The sequence below is a fragment of the Nematostella vectensis genome, chromosome 2 (assembly GCF_932526225.1).
Source record: "Nematostella vectensis chromosome 2, jaNemVect1.1, whole genome shotgun sequence".
In the NCBI taxonomy this organism is placed as follows: domain Eukaryota; kingdom Metazoa; phylum Cnidaria; class Anthozoa; order Actiniaria; family Edwardsiidae; genus Nematostella; species Nematostella vectensis.
The window spans coordinates 14266237-14283182 of record NC_064035.1 but is presented as its reverse complement, the minus strand read 5'-3'; the positions used below and the strand labels follow the sequence as shown (position 1 = coordinate 14283182).

The window sequence follows — 16946 nt, the reverse complement described above, 5'->3', positions numbered from 1 at the left end:
GCAGTAGACTTGAAATTTCTTTTACGCTAATATAGATTGAAATTGCTCGAAAAGTTTGACTTTTTTCTGTTTTACTTTTACCATTTAGCCTTGCTTTTTCACACAGCTTTATTTTTATGAGTTTACAGTTTGTAGAAATTTTGTTTAGTTTCATACTGTTTTTTTAACACTGCAAATCTATCCCAAAAAAGCACTCACATGGCCTCTTTCCTTTGTTTTCTCCACAGTGTGGTCGTAACAGCCTAGTTCTACAGCAGACAGTGACATTGATTGACCGTGCCCAGTCACTTGCTCCGGCCGATGCAGAGTACCAGATAGAGTTGGGCTTCCAACACGTACTCCAGGGCAAGATACGAGATGCAACAAAGGCATTTAGAGCTGCCATGAAGCTGGATGAAACAAGTGTTCCTGCTCTTACTGGTAAGATTTCCAACTTTCCAACTTTCCAACAGTGTTATACAGCTTATTCTGTGTCTTTTCACCAGGAATTATTAGGTGCCAGCTCATTGAAGGTCAACTTGAAGATGCAGAGCAACAGCTTGAGTTTTTGAACGAGATACAGCAGTCCATTGGAAAATCAGCTGTAAGCAATAACTTGTTACAATAACTGGACAATTCGATGAATAATTAATTAATTTATATATTGATGTTAATAGATCAACTTCCTGTCACCATCTTGGCTTATTTTGCACCAAACACACCTGCTATAACATTTCAGACACAGGGTGCCTGACATGATAATGCCTACTGTATGCTCAAAGCTTGAAACTGCTGCGTTGTTTGAATAAGTCCCAGGACAAACCATGTTCTTTTTTTTAGCCTTTCCAAATGCAAGTGCATAAAAATGAACATGGAACAATCGAATTGGTCCATTTGCATGCGATTGCAATTGGAACAGCACATGAAAAAGGAGGGCATTATACCCCGTCTTATATAGTGCATAGGACATACTTTACTTTTCTGAAGTGACTTTTTGAGTGCAAATTCAAGCCAAAATAAACACAAATAAATACACATGATCTGCTTGTGCAAGTTGCCTATTGACTAAAACTCTCTGTGTCTTGAAAATAGGAGCTGTCATATTTGACATCAGTACTGTATAGGAAGAAAGGCAAACCTCAAGAGGAAGTCATTACTGCTCTCAATATGGCCATTGATACACATTTTGTCAGCTTAAAGGTAAGAAGACCTTGGTCCTAGGGCACATACAGTACATGATTCTTTAAGGAATTCACAAGTTTTTCTTCTTGTTTTTATCATTCAAAATATTGTTCAAATCAGAGTAAGATTAACACTTTCTGTCTCTGTAGCTTCCTAATATATTACCAAAATTTTGCTTGCTTCCATATTTTTACAAGGATAATCTTATTCAAGCAATTTTAGTAGAATTCAAAGTTGTTTGACAACTGGTCCCTTTTTCTTTCACAGGGACTTCCTCTTGGTACACAGTATTTTGTCCAGATGAACCCAGATTTTCTAATTCAAGTTGTCAAGGACTACTTGATGTATGCTCCAAGTGAGGTGTGTAATGCTCTACTCCCCCTTATTTCTTTTTCTTATTTAAAAACCTTTCATTAAAGTGTTGCAGTGTAAGTACAGTAATCTGTATGTGACAATACTTTACAGTTACTATGTTTACACTTGTACACAGGTATATAATTACAGAGGTGTTAGGTGCCAAACCCTGCAGTGGTCATTTTACAAGCCTCTACTGTAGGTGGATGTTAGTCAACTGAGTTGTCAACTTAGGCAACCATCCTCTAGGCAACAGTGAAACTAATAATCTAAAGTTTACTGTATATAATTCTGTCTTTTCATTGGAGCGTCCGTTAGTAGAGAGTTGACTGTATTCTCTTTTTTTCAGCCACAATCACCTGGGCAGCCTTCTCCACCGCTGCTAAAGAGATGTGCTGCTGTGCTGGACCCCCTGACCAAGGCAATACCTGGACTGCTGGAGGGGCTCTACCTAATGGGCAGGGTCAAGTACCTTGCAGGTAACATTGTCTAGTAGGGACATGCCCAGGGAGAGGGGGAGGAATGCTGGAAGGATGGAAGGGTTCTACCTAGTGGGCAGAAAAAAGTACCAAACAGGTCGCTACATTTTTATGTGGGTAAGGTATGTGCGCAAGACATAAAAAGATAAACAGCACTGCAACAACATGAATTACAACTTGGAAAACTTTGAATTGCAATAATCGGAATTCATGTTGTCTGACAATATCATTTTGTCAATACACCATCTAAACTGCACAAAGCTAGAAAATCGCCCAGTAGTAGTGCAGCAGGTGGTTTGGATGGCTCATATAAGCTCTGAAAGGAAAAATTTGTTTTGATTCTGGTTGTCTATACTGTAGGTGAGGTGGATGTCGCTAATGCAATGCTTGCACACTGCCTGGAGCAAGATGCCACTTTCTCTGATGCTCACCTTCTGATGGCCCAGGTAAAGATCACAAGACAAAACTCTTTTCTCCACACCTATACTTGCAACTTGACAACCCCTCCCCCTGACCGCTGGTGGAGTGTGAGCAGTGCCCTCCCCTGGACACTAGCCCAAGTCTGAGCCACCCCTTTCCCCTAGCCACTGGCCCAAGTCTGAGCCACCCCTTTCCCCTAGCCACTGGCCCAAGTCTGAGCCACCCCTTTCCCCTGGTCACCTGCCCAAGTCTGAGCCACGCCTTTCCCCTAGCCACCTGCCCAAGTCTAAGCCACCCCTTTTCCCTGGTCACCTGCCCAAGTCTGAGCCACCCCTTTCCCCTGGCCACTGGCCCAAGTCTGGTCCAAGTCTGCATTTCCAATAATATCATTTGGGTACATCAAATTGCCAGTCACAAAGCCATTTTTTTGCCCCCAAATAATAGTAACGCAAATCCATCATAAAATTATTTTAATCAAATACAGAATAAATGTAAATAGACCTTTGCATTTATAAACAAGAAGCTCTAAACAAGAACAAACTAAAAGTCTCTTTAAATCTTCTTTACACCATCCCTTGACGTACTCAACTATAAAGAAAGTCTCCACTACACGTGGTATGCAAGCTGAGACTATGTATAATATGTAATGTTAATCTATATATGTTGTTTTATATATAATTGCAGATTCAACTTCAGAAGAACAATTTTAAACAAGCAGAACAATCCCTTGAAGTTGGACTCAGCTACAACTTTGAGGTAAAATTAGGGGTGAAAATTTTATTACATAACCACCGAGTCGCTTTTCCACGAAGTCGTGTGATATTGAGGGAGTAATATAACTGTGTTTAGGTTCGCGAGCATCCCCTGTATCATCTTATCAAAGCACGGGTGCAGATGAAGATGGGAAATGCAGAGGATAGTATCAAGACCCTGAACGCCGCTATGAACCTTCCAGGGGTCAGGAAACAAGGTATCTGAATGGGAAAGTTTTAATCAATCAATTTTATCTGGTAGTAAACTAGACTATTATCAATACATACACGAGAAGAGCCAAAGCCGGAGGCACAAATGATTAAATTTGTTCAAAGAAGAAGAGGATAGACGTATAGTTTACAAATAAAATAGCAACAATGTCGAAAAAATTACAATAATAAATAAAAAATTAACTAAACTGTCTTGTGGTGGAGGTCTTCTGGTTGTTTGATGCCTTCAGTGGAATTCTAAGAATTAAAAAGACTATAGTCCTATTGGAAGTAATGTTTAAGTTTAGATTAGTTATAGTAGGGTTTCATGGAATTTCTAAGAGTGAGTTGGAAAAGTAACATTTGATGTATTTTCTATGTAAATTATGCTATGATCGAATATAGTAAGAGTGTATTATATAGGAATTGACACGGATTTAGGATAGAGATGGCTGAAGCAAGTTATGAAGGTGTGAGAAGACAAAGCAAGATGTTTGAAACTTGTGTATAGATGACAGTGTCAGGGTATTAAACTCACCATATCCTACCATCCTACCCTACCCCCTTCTTCACTGTTCTGCTCCATGTTTTGCTTGGCCTTCGGCATTTTCTTCTCTTCTTCATTTGCCAGGTCTTGGTTTCTTTGTAGCTGTAGTTACATCCTCTCCTTCTGAACATCAATTATGTAACATTTTTGTAGACACAACGGGAAAGCGAACTAAAAAGATCAACATAACAGCGAGTGACCGAGTGTCAGTCTACTTGGAACTAGTGCAAGCGCATCGCCATGCAGGACATGAGGTTTGTTTACTTTTTGTGAGTGAACTATTTGAGTTATTGAAGATTACACTGCGACGCGCGCTACCGTGGCCACCATGACAGTTTCGTGAAGTAAGCCAATATGGGTGCGAGAAAGAACTATCTGAAAGATTTTATTTATTTTTTAATTATTTATTAATTAATTAAGAACCTATTAAGAGGTTTGGGCTAAAAACAGGTTCTTATGTAAATGGTGTATTACAGGAAATTTTTTTAGCGTAGGTTCTTTCTCGCGGTTTTTATTTATTCATTTAGTCCAATAAACTAATGGTTTGTTTTGTAGCATGAGGCAGCTAAGATCATGCAGGACGCTTTGAATGAATTCCAAGCCACACCTGAAGAAGTCAGGTATGTATTAGTACCAACCCTCCACCCAACCCGCCATTAATTCGGCACTAAGTGCAAAGGGAAAATCACCCTCTTTTAAGGTACAGCCAAGTTGCTGAGCGGATTAACCCTCTCGAAATCAAGACAGGCATCGTAAACACCAGAGAAATTTGGTACTAATAAAATGTGTGTGTAGATGGGGTGGGTTGTGGCTGGTGCTTTATCCCCTTCCTATTTTGCGTTCCATAAGCCATATGAATTATAAGCCAAAAGACCGCCTATTTTTATTTTATGAGCAAGAATCACTGAAGCCCTAAAATATTTTTTTATGTTTATAGTCTTGACTCCCAACAAAAAGCTACTATTGATCTTACTCTTTTCTATAAACAGAGAAATGCTCAAGTCAGGGCTTTTGCTGTGGCCTTTCGGTTCTTGTTCTCTTTCTCAAAATAGTCTTCCTCTACCCACAATGTGCCTTTTAATCAGGATAGTAAGCATTCACACTGTTTTGCAGGATACAGATAGCAAATGTTGACTTAGCACTGGATCGAGGAGACACGGAACAGGCGCTCTCTATCCTCAGAGCCATCACACCTGAACAAGCGTAAGTTGGTTTAGAAGGTGTTGTTGTTTCCAACTATAACTGAACTCTTATAGCGCTACACGCGCTACTGTAGCCAAATTTGGCCTATTAGCTCGTAGAAATCACAGTTTTTTTTTAACGAGCTCCATAATTCGTAGCATTTTGTCATGCTCATGTGTACTCGGGCATTTCTTTGCCTCATTGTCTGGTTGGTGAATATTTTGGCTTTCAGATTATTAAGACGTTGGTCTTAATTGGTTAGCTTTATAAAACCGTGGCCATGCTAGCGTGGGTCACAATGCAAGGGGAATGGTGATGCTGTTTTATCCCTTTATACGAAACCTTGAAGGAAAATCGCAAATATTTAAGGTTATCGGGAGTATCAGGAGTAAACTATTCGAAAAGAATCAAAACCTCCTTAGAGATTTGAGTTATTAAGAGTTTAATTTTATGGGAATTGATTTCAAAGAATCAGAAATCACTTTGAATTTGCGGGGTGTTCTAAACTAAGCTAAATCCCACTATTTCAAAACTCCAATGGAATTCCCAGAGTGACCGAACTAGTCATAGCGATGAATTGCTTTTATTTTATTACAGCAATGTTACCTAACCGAAGTCTATTTTTTCGTAGTTATTATATCAAAGCAAAGGAAAAGATGGCAGAGATCTATTTACATCACAGAAAGGACAAACGCCTGTATGCCAGTGTCTACAGGTATGCCAACATCGATCACTTTTATATTAAAACATGTTTCCAATCCACTCACACACGTGCTCAATCGTTTACAAGAGAAAGAAAAAGCGAGGCTCTTTGAAAAGCAAGTTTAAAAAGTAAACTGTTAAATTCAGTTTATTCTAGTCTTAATAAATCCTGAATTTATCCTGCCCGCCATGCATTGTCATGCACTGTAGTGACTGAAATCTTATCAAACCATGTGACTGAAATCTTATCAAACCGTCCTGCAGTTTCACCTGTTATTTCCCAAACAGAGTTTTGCTCCATAATTATTATATTTACATTAAGACCTTTATTCAAGAACAATATCCATAACATAAAAACCAACACACCCAGGAATTTTTATAAACTAAACTAGAAGCATTTCATTTTAATTTCCTTTTTCCTTTTTTTATTACCATTTTCATATTTAATGATTATTGTTGTTCTTGGTGGTGGTGGTTTGTTGTTATTTATTTGCTAACCTTTCTGTTATTTCCTCAGTGAACTGGTTGTAGTTGTTATTCTTATTTCAATAATTATTGTTGTTGTTATTGTTATTATTTATTTGCTTACTTTACTTTTGTTTCCACAGAGAACTGGTAGACAAGAACCCGAGCCCACACACATGCCTGTTGCTAGGTGATGCCTACATGAGCATACAAGAGGTAGGATCAGCCGTAAGAACGAGAACAAATGCCCAATCACATTTCTAGTATAAACAAAGGAATCTTTTGCTTATTAGAGCGCATTCTGTTGGTTCTCATGTTCATATACCTAGTCTCCATAGTAACAGTGCAGCATAAAGAAGGCAACGAGGTTATCACACACTTGTTTCAGACACCGTGGTCGGTGCCCGTTTTCAAATGGTAGTTCTGCTCTTGTCTTATTTCTACTGAAAGCAGAGAATTCAGGCGACTAGTTTAGCAATCATTTGTATCGCCTTTAGATAAGTTATTTGCTATTGCCGCTAATAGTTGGTTTATCAGTCTATGTACAGACTGATTGCCATTTGTAGAAGTTCTGAATGCGCTGAAAAAGTCTAATTACTCGCGTTTTTTTTTTTTATTCAACTCGCGTTTTTTTTTATTCAACATAGGTTGCACCGGATTTGCGCTCTAAACCATTTGTAATGCTGGTTTTCCCCGTTTATTTTATTTACAGCCGGAAAAAGCAATAGAAGTCTACGAGTCTGCCTTAAAGAAAAATCCCCGAGATGGCTCTTTGGCGAGTAAGATAGGGCAGGCATATGTCAAAACCCATCATTACGGAAAGGTAACGAATTGAGCAACGTATTTCAAGTAATTGGTATTGCGGGTGTCCATAGCCAGCTAGAGCGCGCCCGCAAAGATCGCTAGAGCGCGCCCGCAAAGACCGCTAGTGAGAGCTCCGCAATAATCGCGAGCGAGTCCGCCGCAAAGATCGCGAGCGAGTCCGCCGCAAAGATCGCGAGCGAGTCCGTCGCAAAGATCGCGAGCGAGCGTCCGCAAAGATCGCGAGCGAGCGTCCGCAAAGATCGCTAGTGAGTGCCCCGCAAAAATTGCTAGTGAGCGCCCCGCAAAGATCGCTAGTGAGCGTCCGCTAAGATCGCTGGTGAGTGCCCGTAGAGACCGCGAGGGAGATCCTGCAAAGATCGCGAGGGAGCGCCGCAAAGATCGCTAGTGAGTGCCCGCAAAGATCGCTAGTGAGTGCCCGCAAAGATCGCTAGTGAGTGCCCCGCAAGGTAATGAATGCCCCGCAAAGATTGCTAATGAGTGCCCGCAAAGATCGCTGGTGAGTGCCCGCAAAGATCGCTAGTGAGCGTCCGCAAAGATCGCTAGTGAACGCCCACAAAGAATGCTAGCGAGCGCCCCAAAAGACTGCTAGGGAGCACCCAATATGGTCGCTAGTTAGAAGCCCCCTCTTAAACATCGCCAGCATTGCGGGCGAGATAGCAGTATATGCTGTGTCCTGAAATCAGCCGAGGTTGGCTGATAGTTTCCTTTAACAATAGGCAATCAACTATTATGAAGCTGCACTGAAGAGCGGACAGCAGAACTTTCTCAGGTAAATGGTATATTTTTATAAGTTGACTTGATCAATATAATAAACACATGGTTGTGAGAAGTCGTTGTGACCTCTGCCACACAAGGCTCTTGAGCTCACAAGCGTATTGGGGGACAGAAGTTTTAGCGACTGCATAAGAGACTAGGTAGACTAGCTGGGAGTAAAGTGTTCTATTTGTGTCCTATTTGTGAGTTTGTCTATTTGTTCTGTTTCCCTTTTTCCTCCATATGCCAGATGGTTGTGAGAAGTCGTTGTGACCTCTGCCACACAAGGCTCTTGAGCTCACAAGCGTATTGTGGGACAGAAGTTTTAGCGACCGCATAGGAGACTTGGCAGACTAGCTTGGAGTAAAGTGTTCTATTTGTGAGTTTGCTTGTCTCTTGTATATGCCAGGTATGATCTAGCTGAGCTGTACCTTAGGCTGCGGAACTACGATAAGTCAGAGAAGGTCATCATCACAGCCCTGGAGCAGGAGAAAGGTAGGTTATAGCCTTTTCTATTCACACATCAGGCTTAGAATTATCTGTGCTAGTAGTAATCATGTAAGCTGATAGTGACGGTATCATAAGGGGGATGATAAGGTGGACTACTGACATTATTTTTTTTCGGTGTCCGGTATCCATCAATTCGCGCGCTCTGATTGGCTCTCGTGAGGTCCGGTATCCTACGATCCGGACCCCGCGATACCGGACCGCTCACCTCCAAAGCTCGAAATAGTGAGTTGATTTGTAAAATGACCATCGAAAACTGGATTTTTGCTCCCGAGGTTATAGATCTTCACACTAAAACGGCATTTTATTTGTCGTTATTGTTTTATTTGTTGTTATTGATCTAGAATCATTGACTTAAAGGAAAATCGGCTTCAAACCCCCTGTGTTTTGACAATTTCCCGCCATAATGATATTGCAATGCTAGCGACAATTTCAAGTTTGCTGAAAGTTATTTGGGATAAAAAAAAAGCAAATTGTCTCTTCATTCGAAGAAAAACGACAAATCACTCTAGGAATTTACCTGCATAACCAGCTTAACGTATACACATTCAAGAGAAGTTTTTTAGTGAATATATCTTATCGTCTGTGGGAGGATTTAAAGCGAAAGAAGACATTTCTACGATCAATTCGAGTTGAGAACGACGTATCAACGTATCAAAACTCAGGGAATGTCTTCTTTGGAGTTTTTGTATTTCTGGAGGATAAAAGCGTTATGTGGAAATACAAAATGGAGTTTTTTGAATGATCATGTGCGAACAAAATCTTCACGAACATCGACGAAGGTCAGAAGCGAAACCTCGCCTCGTGCAACCACCAGTCACGGTATTTCACGATACGGACCTCCCAGCTTGTAAATAACATATATGTTCTACCTGACATAACATTTTATTATTCAAAGCTTTTAACTCCTTGCACGCTGTTCTAGAGTTGAAAAAGATTTTCATGCTTTCAGTTCGCTTTTGACGTCTGAATCAAGTGGCGCCATAGTTTAAAATACTATTCTTGTCAAAATGATTGTCAACTTAGTGTGTCCAGTACAAAGGGACTCCTTGCTTAATGATTTTGAAGACAATAAGTTTGTTTTACCTTTCTTTGAAGCAAGTGATCTGATGTCGTTAATAAATGAGGCGAAGCTGTTGATGTTGCTGGCACGAGTTCACCAGAATCACAACAATACTGAGCAGACCATGAATACCTTGACAAAAGCCAAAGAAGTACAAACCAGGTACCTAAAAACACCATTGCCCCAAACGTCTTCCTGTACCCATCCCCTCCTCCACCCACCCCCTCCTTCACCCATCTATCCTCTACCCAGTCCCTTCTTCCCATTCTTCCTCCTACACCAATCCCCCTCCCCACCCCTCCCCGCTCTTCCGATTTATTCTCCACCCAACCCAATCTCCCCATCCTCCTTTACTCCTCCCCCTCCTCCACTCATCTTCCTTCCTTTGACCATTTCTCAACTACCCACCCCTCTTCATCTACTGTACCTCCTTCACACATTCCCCATTACAGACGTAGACGTAGACAAAGCAACTGGTTACCCCCCTCCCCCACACACCTGCCTCATCCCCGCACACGTATGCCATCACCACTTAACGTCACCTTCTGCCACCCAATCTGGTATTTACTGATGTACACATTGCTATAGAATTCTGAGGAGAGTTACGACAGAACAGCCTGATGCGGCACTAGCACAGAAGCAGTTAGCCGCAAAGTGAGTACAATTACACTATGTCGAGTACGAAAGATCGTATGCGACTTGCCCGCGACACCTCTGTAACTCGAGTCGTAGTGTGTAATTCAGGGCTAGGGCGTGTCTAATACGAATAAAACGTGCAGTCTAAATCAGCCTTAACTTTTCGTGATTCTAGCGACTATTCTTTCGTGATTCTAGCGACTATAATTGTTTTCAGTTTTAACCACAATGTTTTATTTTTAAACAAGACTGTTCTCGCAGACGACGTTTTATTTTTTACGCCTGTTTCTTTTATTTCAAACTTCTGATTCTATTGTCTGGGAACTACAGGATTTGTTCGGAGATGGCCGAGATTTCCACAGCCTCTCGCGAGTATGACAAAGCCATCAACTTCTATAAAGAAGCACTTGTATATGATGACACGCATATTCAGGTATGCTACCTACATGTACTAATTATAATTAAAACGTCCAAGTAGTGTTCCAAGTTGTACCTGACTGTCGTGTCTGTTGTATTCGCTGCAAGCTATGGTCATAAAAGCAGTGTTTATTATTTTATTACCACTGGCAAGGTTGTTATTGACTGTCGTGTTTGTGTTGTAGTCGCCACTAGCACTGGCCAAGTTGTACCTGACTGTCGTTTTTGTGGCCAAGTTGTACCTGACTGTCGTGTTTGTGGCCAAGTTGTACCTGACTGTCGTGTTTGTGGCCAAGTTGTACCTGACTGTCGTGTTTGTGGTCATGTTGTACCTGACTGTTGTATTTGTGGCCAAGATGTACCTGACTGTCGTGTTTGTGTTGTAGTCGCTATTAGCACTGGCCAAGTTGTACCTGACTGTAGATGACCTCGATGCATGCCAGCAGCAGTGTGTACAGCTGCTCAAGGCTGACCCTGATAACGATGCAGCCACCGTGGTAAGTCATCAAAACTGAGAGACGTGTTTCATTCAATTGACAAATATAGTCCTGTGGAAACATTGCCAACTATGCTGAAGCCATTCTTCGAAACGCCAGATGGTTAATGGGATTTTGGAGTATTGAATTAAGAAAACGCGAGACTGGGAATTTTCATACAGGGGCCTTATTTCCTCAAAGAAACGGCCAATAGACACACTGCTTTTACAATTTTGAAATATTGTTCGTGTTTTCCGTTTAAAATCATCGGAGATTGTTACGTAACCGACCGGAAGTAAACTGGAAACAATGCTGTGATTTTTTGACGTGTGTAGATGATGGCAGACCTGATGTTCCGGAAGAACGAGTACGACTCAGCCACATATCACTTTCAGCAACTCCTCGAACGCAAGCCAGGTACAGCACACATGTTTTATGACTATCGATTATTAATAATGAATATTTTTTTATTATATCATATCGATTAAATAGCAGGTTTGCTCTAATGTGAAAACTTCACTAGTGAAAATATTATCCCCTTTTTGATCAATTGATGGTTATATCATTCTGGTATTTTACATCAGTAGCTTTGAGGTATATTTGAATTGTAATATTTTCGACTTTTTTAATAAAGCCGATTTAAAATTTAAATGTTTTCCTTTTTATCGATATCTATATAATAACTAGAACTATACATCACATTCGCTTCGCTCACTCGTGAAATATCAATAACTCCGATGCTCGCAAGAATATCCAACGAGAAGCTGCAAGTCCCACAGAGATGCGCGCACTGTGTTTGATTTATCAATTACTATTTTTCCCTGTTATTTTATAAATAACTATTAGGCATATTTGGGAGCGTGAGTCCATTATCTAAAACACTTTTTTGGATTGAGGCCGAATCCATAACAGCTCAGCCTGAAGCTGCTACTCTGTATAAATACGCCCCCCCTTTTTTGTATAATACTTGTACGCAAACATCTTTCTGATTTTTTTTTACTCACAGGACACTACACTGCCCTTGCCCGGCTCATTGACTTACTCAGAAGAGCAGGGAAACTAGAGGAGTGTCCTAAATACCTGGAGCAGGTAGAAACTATACACTTTTTTAAATGAGTATTATTTAATGCAGCCAACGCTGTCACATTTCTTTTGAGATATGCATTAAGAGAGATGTAAAAACTGTAGCACACATATACTCCTACCTTTCTTGCACGTTTGCATTAAGAGAGATGTAAAAACTGTAGCACACGCACACTCCTACCTTTCTTGCACGTATGCATTAAGAGAGATGTAAGAACTGTAGCACACATATACTCCTACCTTTCTTGCACGTATGCATTTAGAGAGATGTAAAGTACACACATATACTCCTATCTTTCGTGCTTGTATGCATTTAGAGAAATGTAAAAACTGTAGCACGCATACTCCTATCTTTCTTACTCGTATGCATTTAGAGAGATGTAAACTACACACATATACTCCTACCTTTCTTGCTTGTATGCATTTAGAGAGATGTAAGAACTGTAGCACACATATACTCCTACCTTTCTTGCACGTATGCATTTAGAGAGATGTAAACTACACACATATACTCCTATCTTTCTTGCTCGTATGCATTTAGAGAGATATAAAACTGTAGCACACATGCTTCTACCTTTCTTGCACACATACATTTATAGAAGTAATAGCATAGCAAATATCTTACGTCATCGTTGCCGTTATACTGTTAGCCATTAACGAAGCTGTTTTCGCATGGTTAGGCGGAGAACGCCCTGCCTCGCGCAGCAATGGATGCTGGGTTTAACTACTGCAAAGGCCTGTACGACTGGTAAGACCGGTTTCTCCTATTCAAGGCATGTTTATTCTACACGTTCTGCTATACATAACGGCAAAATATGCATTCGTTTGCAACAAATGTACTTTTGTATTGTTTGTGGCATATAATATCACGTTTTGTCTAATCAATAACACTCGATGGCTGATTGGGTCATTTTGTGTTCATTGCACTGATTAAATGTTTGCACTTTAAGTTTATTGTCAACCGAGTATGCTAAGTCTTAGTTCAAACGTCGTATTATCCATGAGCCGTATTCAATGCAAATGCATGCAAATGAAGATGAAACAATCGACTTGATTCACTTAGCCTAAGTATCACGCGTAATCCTAAAAAATCCTATTATAGGACCATTCCGAAATCTAAGATAAACATTATTTTTGTCAGTCATCTCGTTATTCGTGAGCGCACTTCATTTTAGCGACCGCTAACTGGGAAATAACTTCTTGTGAGTAAAATAGAATCAAAGATGACTGTCAAATGAAAATGTGGACGGTAAGGCCAGCTTTTACTTTCATTTTAATTGCATTTTTGTTTGTTTTTTTGTCTTGTTTTTAGGTACACCCTAAATCCCACAGGTGCACTGAAGCACTTCAATATTGCCAGGAAAGACAATCATTGGTGAGTTAGTGTGTGCAAGCTACCCAGGTAAAGTCCTTGTATTGTTGTATTTATTCATTTTGAACTTTACTATTCCTAGTTGCGCTCTAATCCTACATTTTGTACGTACTGCTACATCGAGTAATCTGCAAACTCACTCTTATAAATTCCAACGACAAAATACATTTTAACTCCCGTCAAAAGCCTTGTTTTTATTGCCCTAGGCTTTGATGGCTTCAAACCAAACCATGTCACTGTAATGCGATGACCAATCAGAGGGTACGGAACATGTTCAAACAAATTCAAAACTTGATTGACGGAAGTGAAAAGCATTTTAGAATTTTGGAATCACCCAAAATCAGAATCGCAGTAATATATTCGTTGATTGCTTGAAATTGAATGTTTTTCTGCTTGCTTTCGTTGCTGTGTAGGGGAGAGCATGCAGTGTATAACATGGTGGAGATATGCTTAAATCCAGATAACGAGACTCTTGGAGGGGAGACTTTTGAGGCAGTTGAAATCGATTCAAGGTATTGCCTAAGCAGAGAAACTCTCTCCCTGAAAACTCCTATTTAAATAGCCAGGGGGAATTGAATAATAACATTAGCGTATGCAAAAGCTAATCCGGGGTTATAAAAACTAATAACTTAAAAACTAGTAACTCAAAAACTAATAACTCAATTTTAAAAATGTGGTTCTTTTTGTGGAATAACATTGTACCTTATCCCTGGCATTTTTCAGTCCAGCCCAAAAACAGGATTCCGAGATGATGGCTGTTCGCACGGCAGAGAAGCTGTTAAAGGTGAGTTCAGTGGAACCCCCATATAACGGACACAGTAAAGTGATGGCTGTTCGCTTGGCAGAGAAGTTATTAAATGTAAGTTACGTGGTACTTTTATATAACAGACACATCAAAGAGATTGCTGTTATAACGGAGTCCTATTTTTGGGTCTGTAAAACTGGCATTTCATCCGTTTGTCATTCACCATTTACGGGCAGTGATGTTTACGGATTTACTCGCGGTTTTACTTCCTAATTTGGTTCTCATGTGTCTTTCAATTATTATGTCAGTGTTTATCTATTAAATTAATTTTTGTATTTTTGTTGCTAGGAAATGCGGCCAAAGTTGAATCCACTAAAGCATCGGATACTTGAAAACTCTGTCCTGATGGCAACCAAAGCTAAACCAAATGTAGAGCGTGCGCTCGCACAGTTTATGGAAATCGCTACCACAGAGGTAATTTAACTTTTATTTTCTCTACTTCGCACATTTCCAATTGTATATCCCATCTTCAAACAACCTTTTCAATCGCCTTTATGGCCTCAGGGTACTCTGGAGGAGTGGCCTTCCCCCGTTAGATTTAATTAACGTATACTGTGCAGTTATTTGTCCGATCCTTGAATACGCTTCGCCTGTATCGGCCGCTCTTCCAGAATACTTAGCTGATCTCATTGAGATGGTGCAAAGGAAAGGCCTCATCATTTTCCATAATACCTCTTATGATGGAGCCCTTTCCCTTTCCCATCTCGAAACCCTGACTAACAGACGGAGTAATGCTCGCAAGATTTTTGTTGAAAAATCTAAACCGTTTAACAACGTTATAAACAATCTTGTGAGACTTCCATCTGTTATTACCCATAATAACAACCTAAAATCTGGCCGCCAGACTTGCTACCCGTCGATTGGCCCCACCAACAGACTCAACCACTTTGTCACTGTGAAATACCAGTTAGAACAATGAAACTTGCATATTCTTTCCATTGTTTATTGCTGGCTGTCTAACTTTTGCTGAAAGACCCATAATTCAGTGTATACTGCAATGGGCCTAAATAAACGTTATTATTATTATTATTATTACTATTACTATTACTATTACTATTACTATTACTATTACTATTACTATTACTATTACTATTATTACTATTACTATTATTACTATTATTACTATTACTATTACTATTATTACTATTACTACTATTACTATTACTATTATTACTATTACTACTATTACTATTACTATTATTACTATTACTATTATTATTATTACTATTATTACTATTATTACTTTTATTACTATTATTACTATTATTACTATTATTACTATTATTACTATTATTACTATTATTACTATTATTATTATTATTATTATTATTATTATTATTATTATTATTATTATTATTATTATTATTATTATTATTAACGTTAAGGCCTTGCTCTGTAGGGCGTATTTGTATTGATCACTTGTAATGATATCTTTTCTTGTTTCAGCGTGATTATGTCCCTGCATTACTGGGTATGGCCACGGCTTACATGTATCTCAAACAGACACCACGGGCTCGTAACCAACTCAAGAGAATTGCAAAAATGAACTGGACCTTTGAGGTGCGCAAGTGTAAATCCTCCCCTCCCTACCCCCATTTCGTTTAAGGTGTAACAAGTCTCAAACAATGTGATAAATGCACTGACCTGGCGTGACATGAACCACTGGGCATAATTTAACGTACTTCGTACAGTGCCCTCCCGGATAAGCACCTACCCCGAAGAAACTCCGATCTGGCTGTGTAGCCGTCACGCCAGGAAGAGGAGAATAAAATAATTTTATTGAACATAACTTGCTTTTTGGTTTTGTCATTTTGTCTCCAAAAACCGGAGCGAAATTTTGCCACCCTAAAATTCACGTAACATTGGCGTTAAGCATTTATGCCCGTCCCCTCCTCTCTTCCAGGCAAAAGAAATATGAGTGAGAGGGCGTAACGAGATTCAAAGCTTACTTTTGGTTAAAATTTCATTTAAGATTGTTACTTCAGGAACCTTCCTCGGTTTGATAATTGCCTCAATAGGGGATCACGTGACCTTTCTGGGTGGCAAATTCAAAACAAAATAATATAACAAATAAAAAATCGGAAATGACTGCGCTCGTAACACCATAGAACGAAAAATGAAACTAAACCCTTTATAAAAAAATAATTCTGGCTTTTTTCGTAAGCGCTAAATAAGTTGCTTTTTGTTGCTGTTGTTTTGCCGCTAAAAGGCTGAGCGCGCTTGTTTGCCACACGAACAGTCACGTGATCTCTAAGCGCAGGTCCCTTATTGTCGAAATGTCTTTTGGCAGGAGTCGGAAGAATTTGAAAGAAGCTGGCTGTTACTCGCTGACATATACATACAAGTAAGCTTTACTGCATAAGCTGACTCGGTGTTCCATAGAAGTCCGGGACGTTGAGGGGGGTGGTGGGGACCCGTAAGTGATGGGGATAGGGCGGGGCGTTGGGGGGGGGGTGGTAGGGACCCATACCTTTCTTAGGTCATCCTTTCTTGGCGGAGGCATGGATGATGGGGTTAGGGCGGGGCGTTGGGGTGGTGGCGGGGACCCATACCTTTCTTAGATCATCCTTGCTTGGGGGAGTCGTGGGTGATGGGATTAGGGCGGGGCGTTGGGGTGGTGGCGGGGACCCATACCTTTCTTAGATCATCCTTGCTTGGGGGAGTCGTGGGTGATGGGATTAGGGCGGGGCGTTGGGGTGGTGGCGGGGACCCACACCCTTCTTAGGTCATCCTTGCT

At 40.2% G+C, this 16946-nt stretch overlaps 1 protein-coding gene across 2 annotated transcripts in view; it reads left to right on the top strand.

The window, feature by feature from the left end:
• The window catches only part of LOC5521703 (tetratricopeptide repeat protein 21B), a 34894-nt gene that overhangs the window by 12452 nt on the left and 5496 nt on the right, over nucleotides 1–16946 (top strand). The window contains exons 10-38 of one of the 2 annotated variants that reach the window (XM_032366870.2): nucleotides 228–420; nucleotides 486–583; nucleotides 1072–1179; nucleotides 1429–1521; nucleotides 1865–1994; nucleotides 2355–2440; nucleotides 3099–3170; nucleotides 3264–3384; nucleotides 4077–4177; nucleotides 4479–4543; nucleotides 5037–5126; nucleotides 5737–5820; nucleotides 6416–6488; nucleotides 6985–7095; nucleotides 7814–7866; nucleotides 8260–8345; nucleotides 9456–9582; nucleotides 10009–10074; nucleotides 10387–10489; nucleotides 10860–10970; nucleotides 11285–11366; nucleotides 11956–12038; nucleotides 12713–12780; nucleotides 13345–13407; nucleotides 13818–13916; nucleotides 14128–14188; nucleotides 14498–14623; nucleotides 15656–15769; nucleotides 16500–16553. In XM_032366870.2, the coding sequence (XP_032222761.2) occupies nucleotides 228–420; nucleotides 486–583; nucleotides 1072–1179; nucleotides 1429–1521; nucleotides 1865–1994; nucleotides 2355–2440; nucleotides 3099–3170; nucleotides 3264–3384; nucleotides 4077–4177; nucleotides 4479–4543; nucleotides 5037–5126; nucleotides 5737–5820; nucleotides 6416–6488; nucleotides 6985–7095; nucleotides 7814–7866; nucleotides 8260–8345; nucleotides 9456–9582; nucleotides 10009–10074; nucleotides 10387–10489; nucleotides 10860–10970; nucleotides 11285–11366; nucleotides 11956–12038; nucleotides 12713–12780; nucleotides 13345–13407; nucleotides 13818–13916; nucleotides 14128–14188; nucleotides 14498–14623; nucleotides 15656–15769; nucleotides 16500–16553 (2721 nt within the window). Of the gene's footprint in view, nucleotides 1–227; nucleotides 421–485; nucleotides 584–1071; nucleotides 1180–1428; nucleotides 1522–1864; nucleotides 1995–2354; nucleotides 2441–3098; nucleotides 3171–3263; nucleotides 3385–4076; nucleotides 4178–4478; nucleotides 4544–5036; nucleotides 5127–5736; nucleotides 5821–6415; nucleotides 6489–6984; nucleotides 7096–7813; nucleotides 7867–8259; nucleotides 8346–9455; nucleotides 9583–10008; nucleotides 10075–10386; nucleotides 10490–10859; nucleotides 10971–11284; nucleotides 11367–11955; nucleotides 12039–12712; nucleotides 12781–13344; nucleotides 13435–13817; nucleotides 13917–14127; nucleotides 14189–14497; nucleotides 14624–15655; nucleotides 15770–16499; nucleotides 16554–16946 lie in introns of those variants that run through there. The other variant, XM_032366871.2, reaches the window with a different exon arrangement.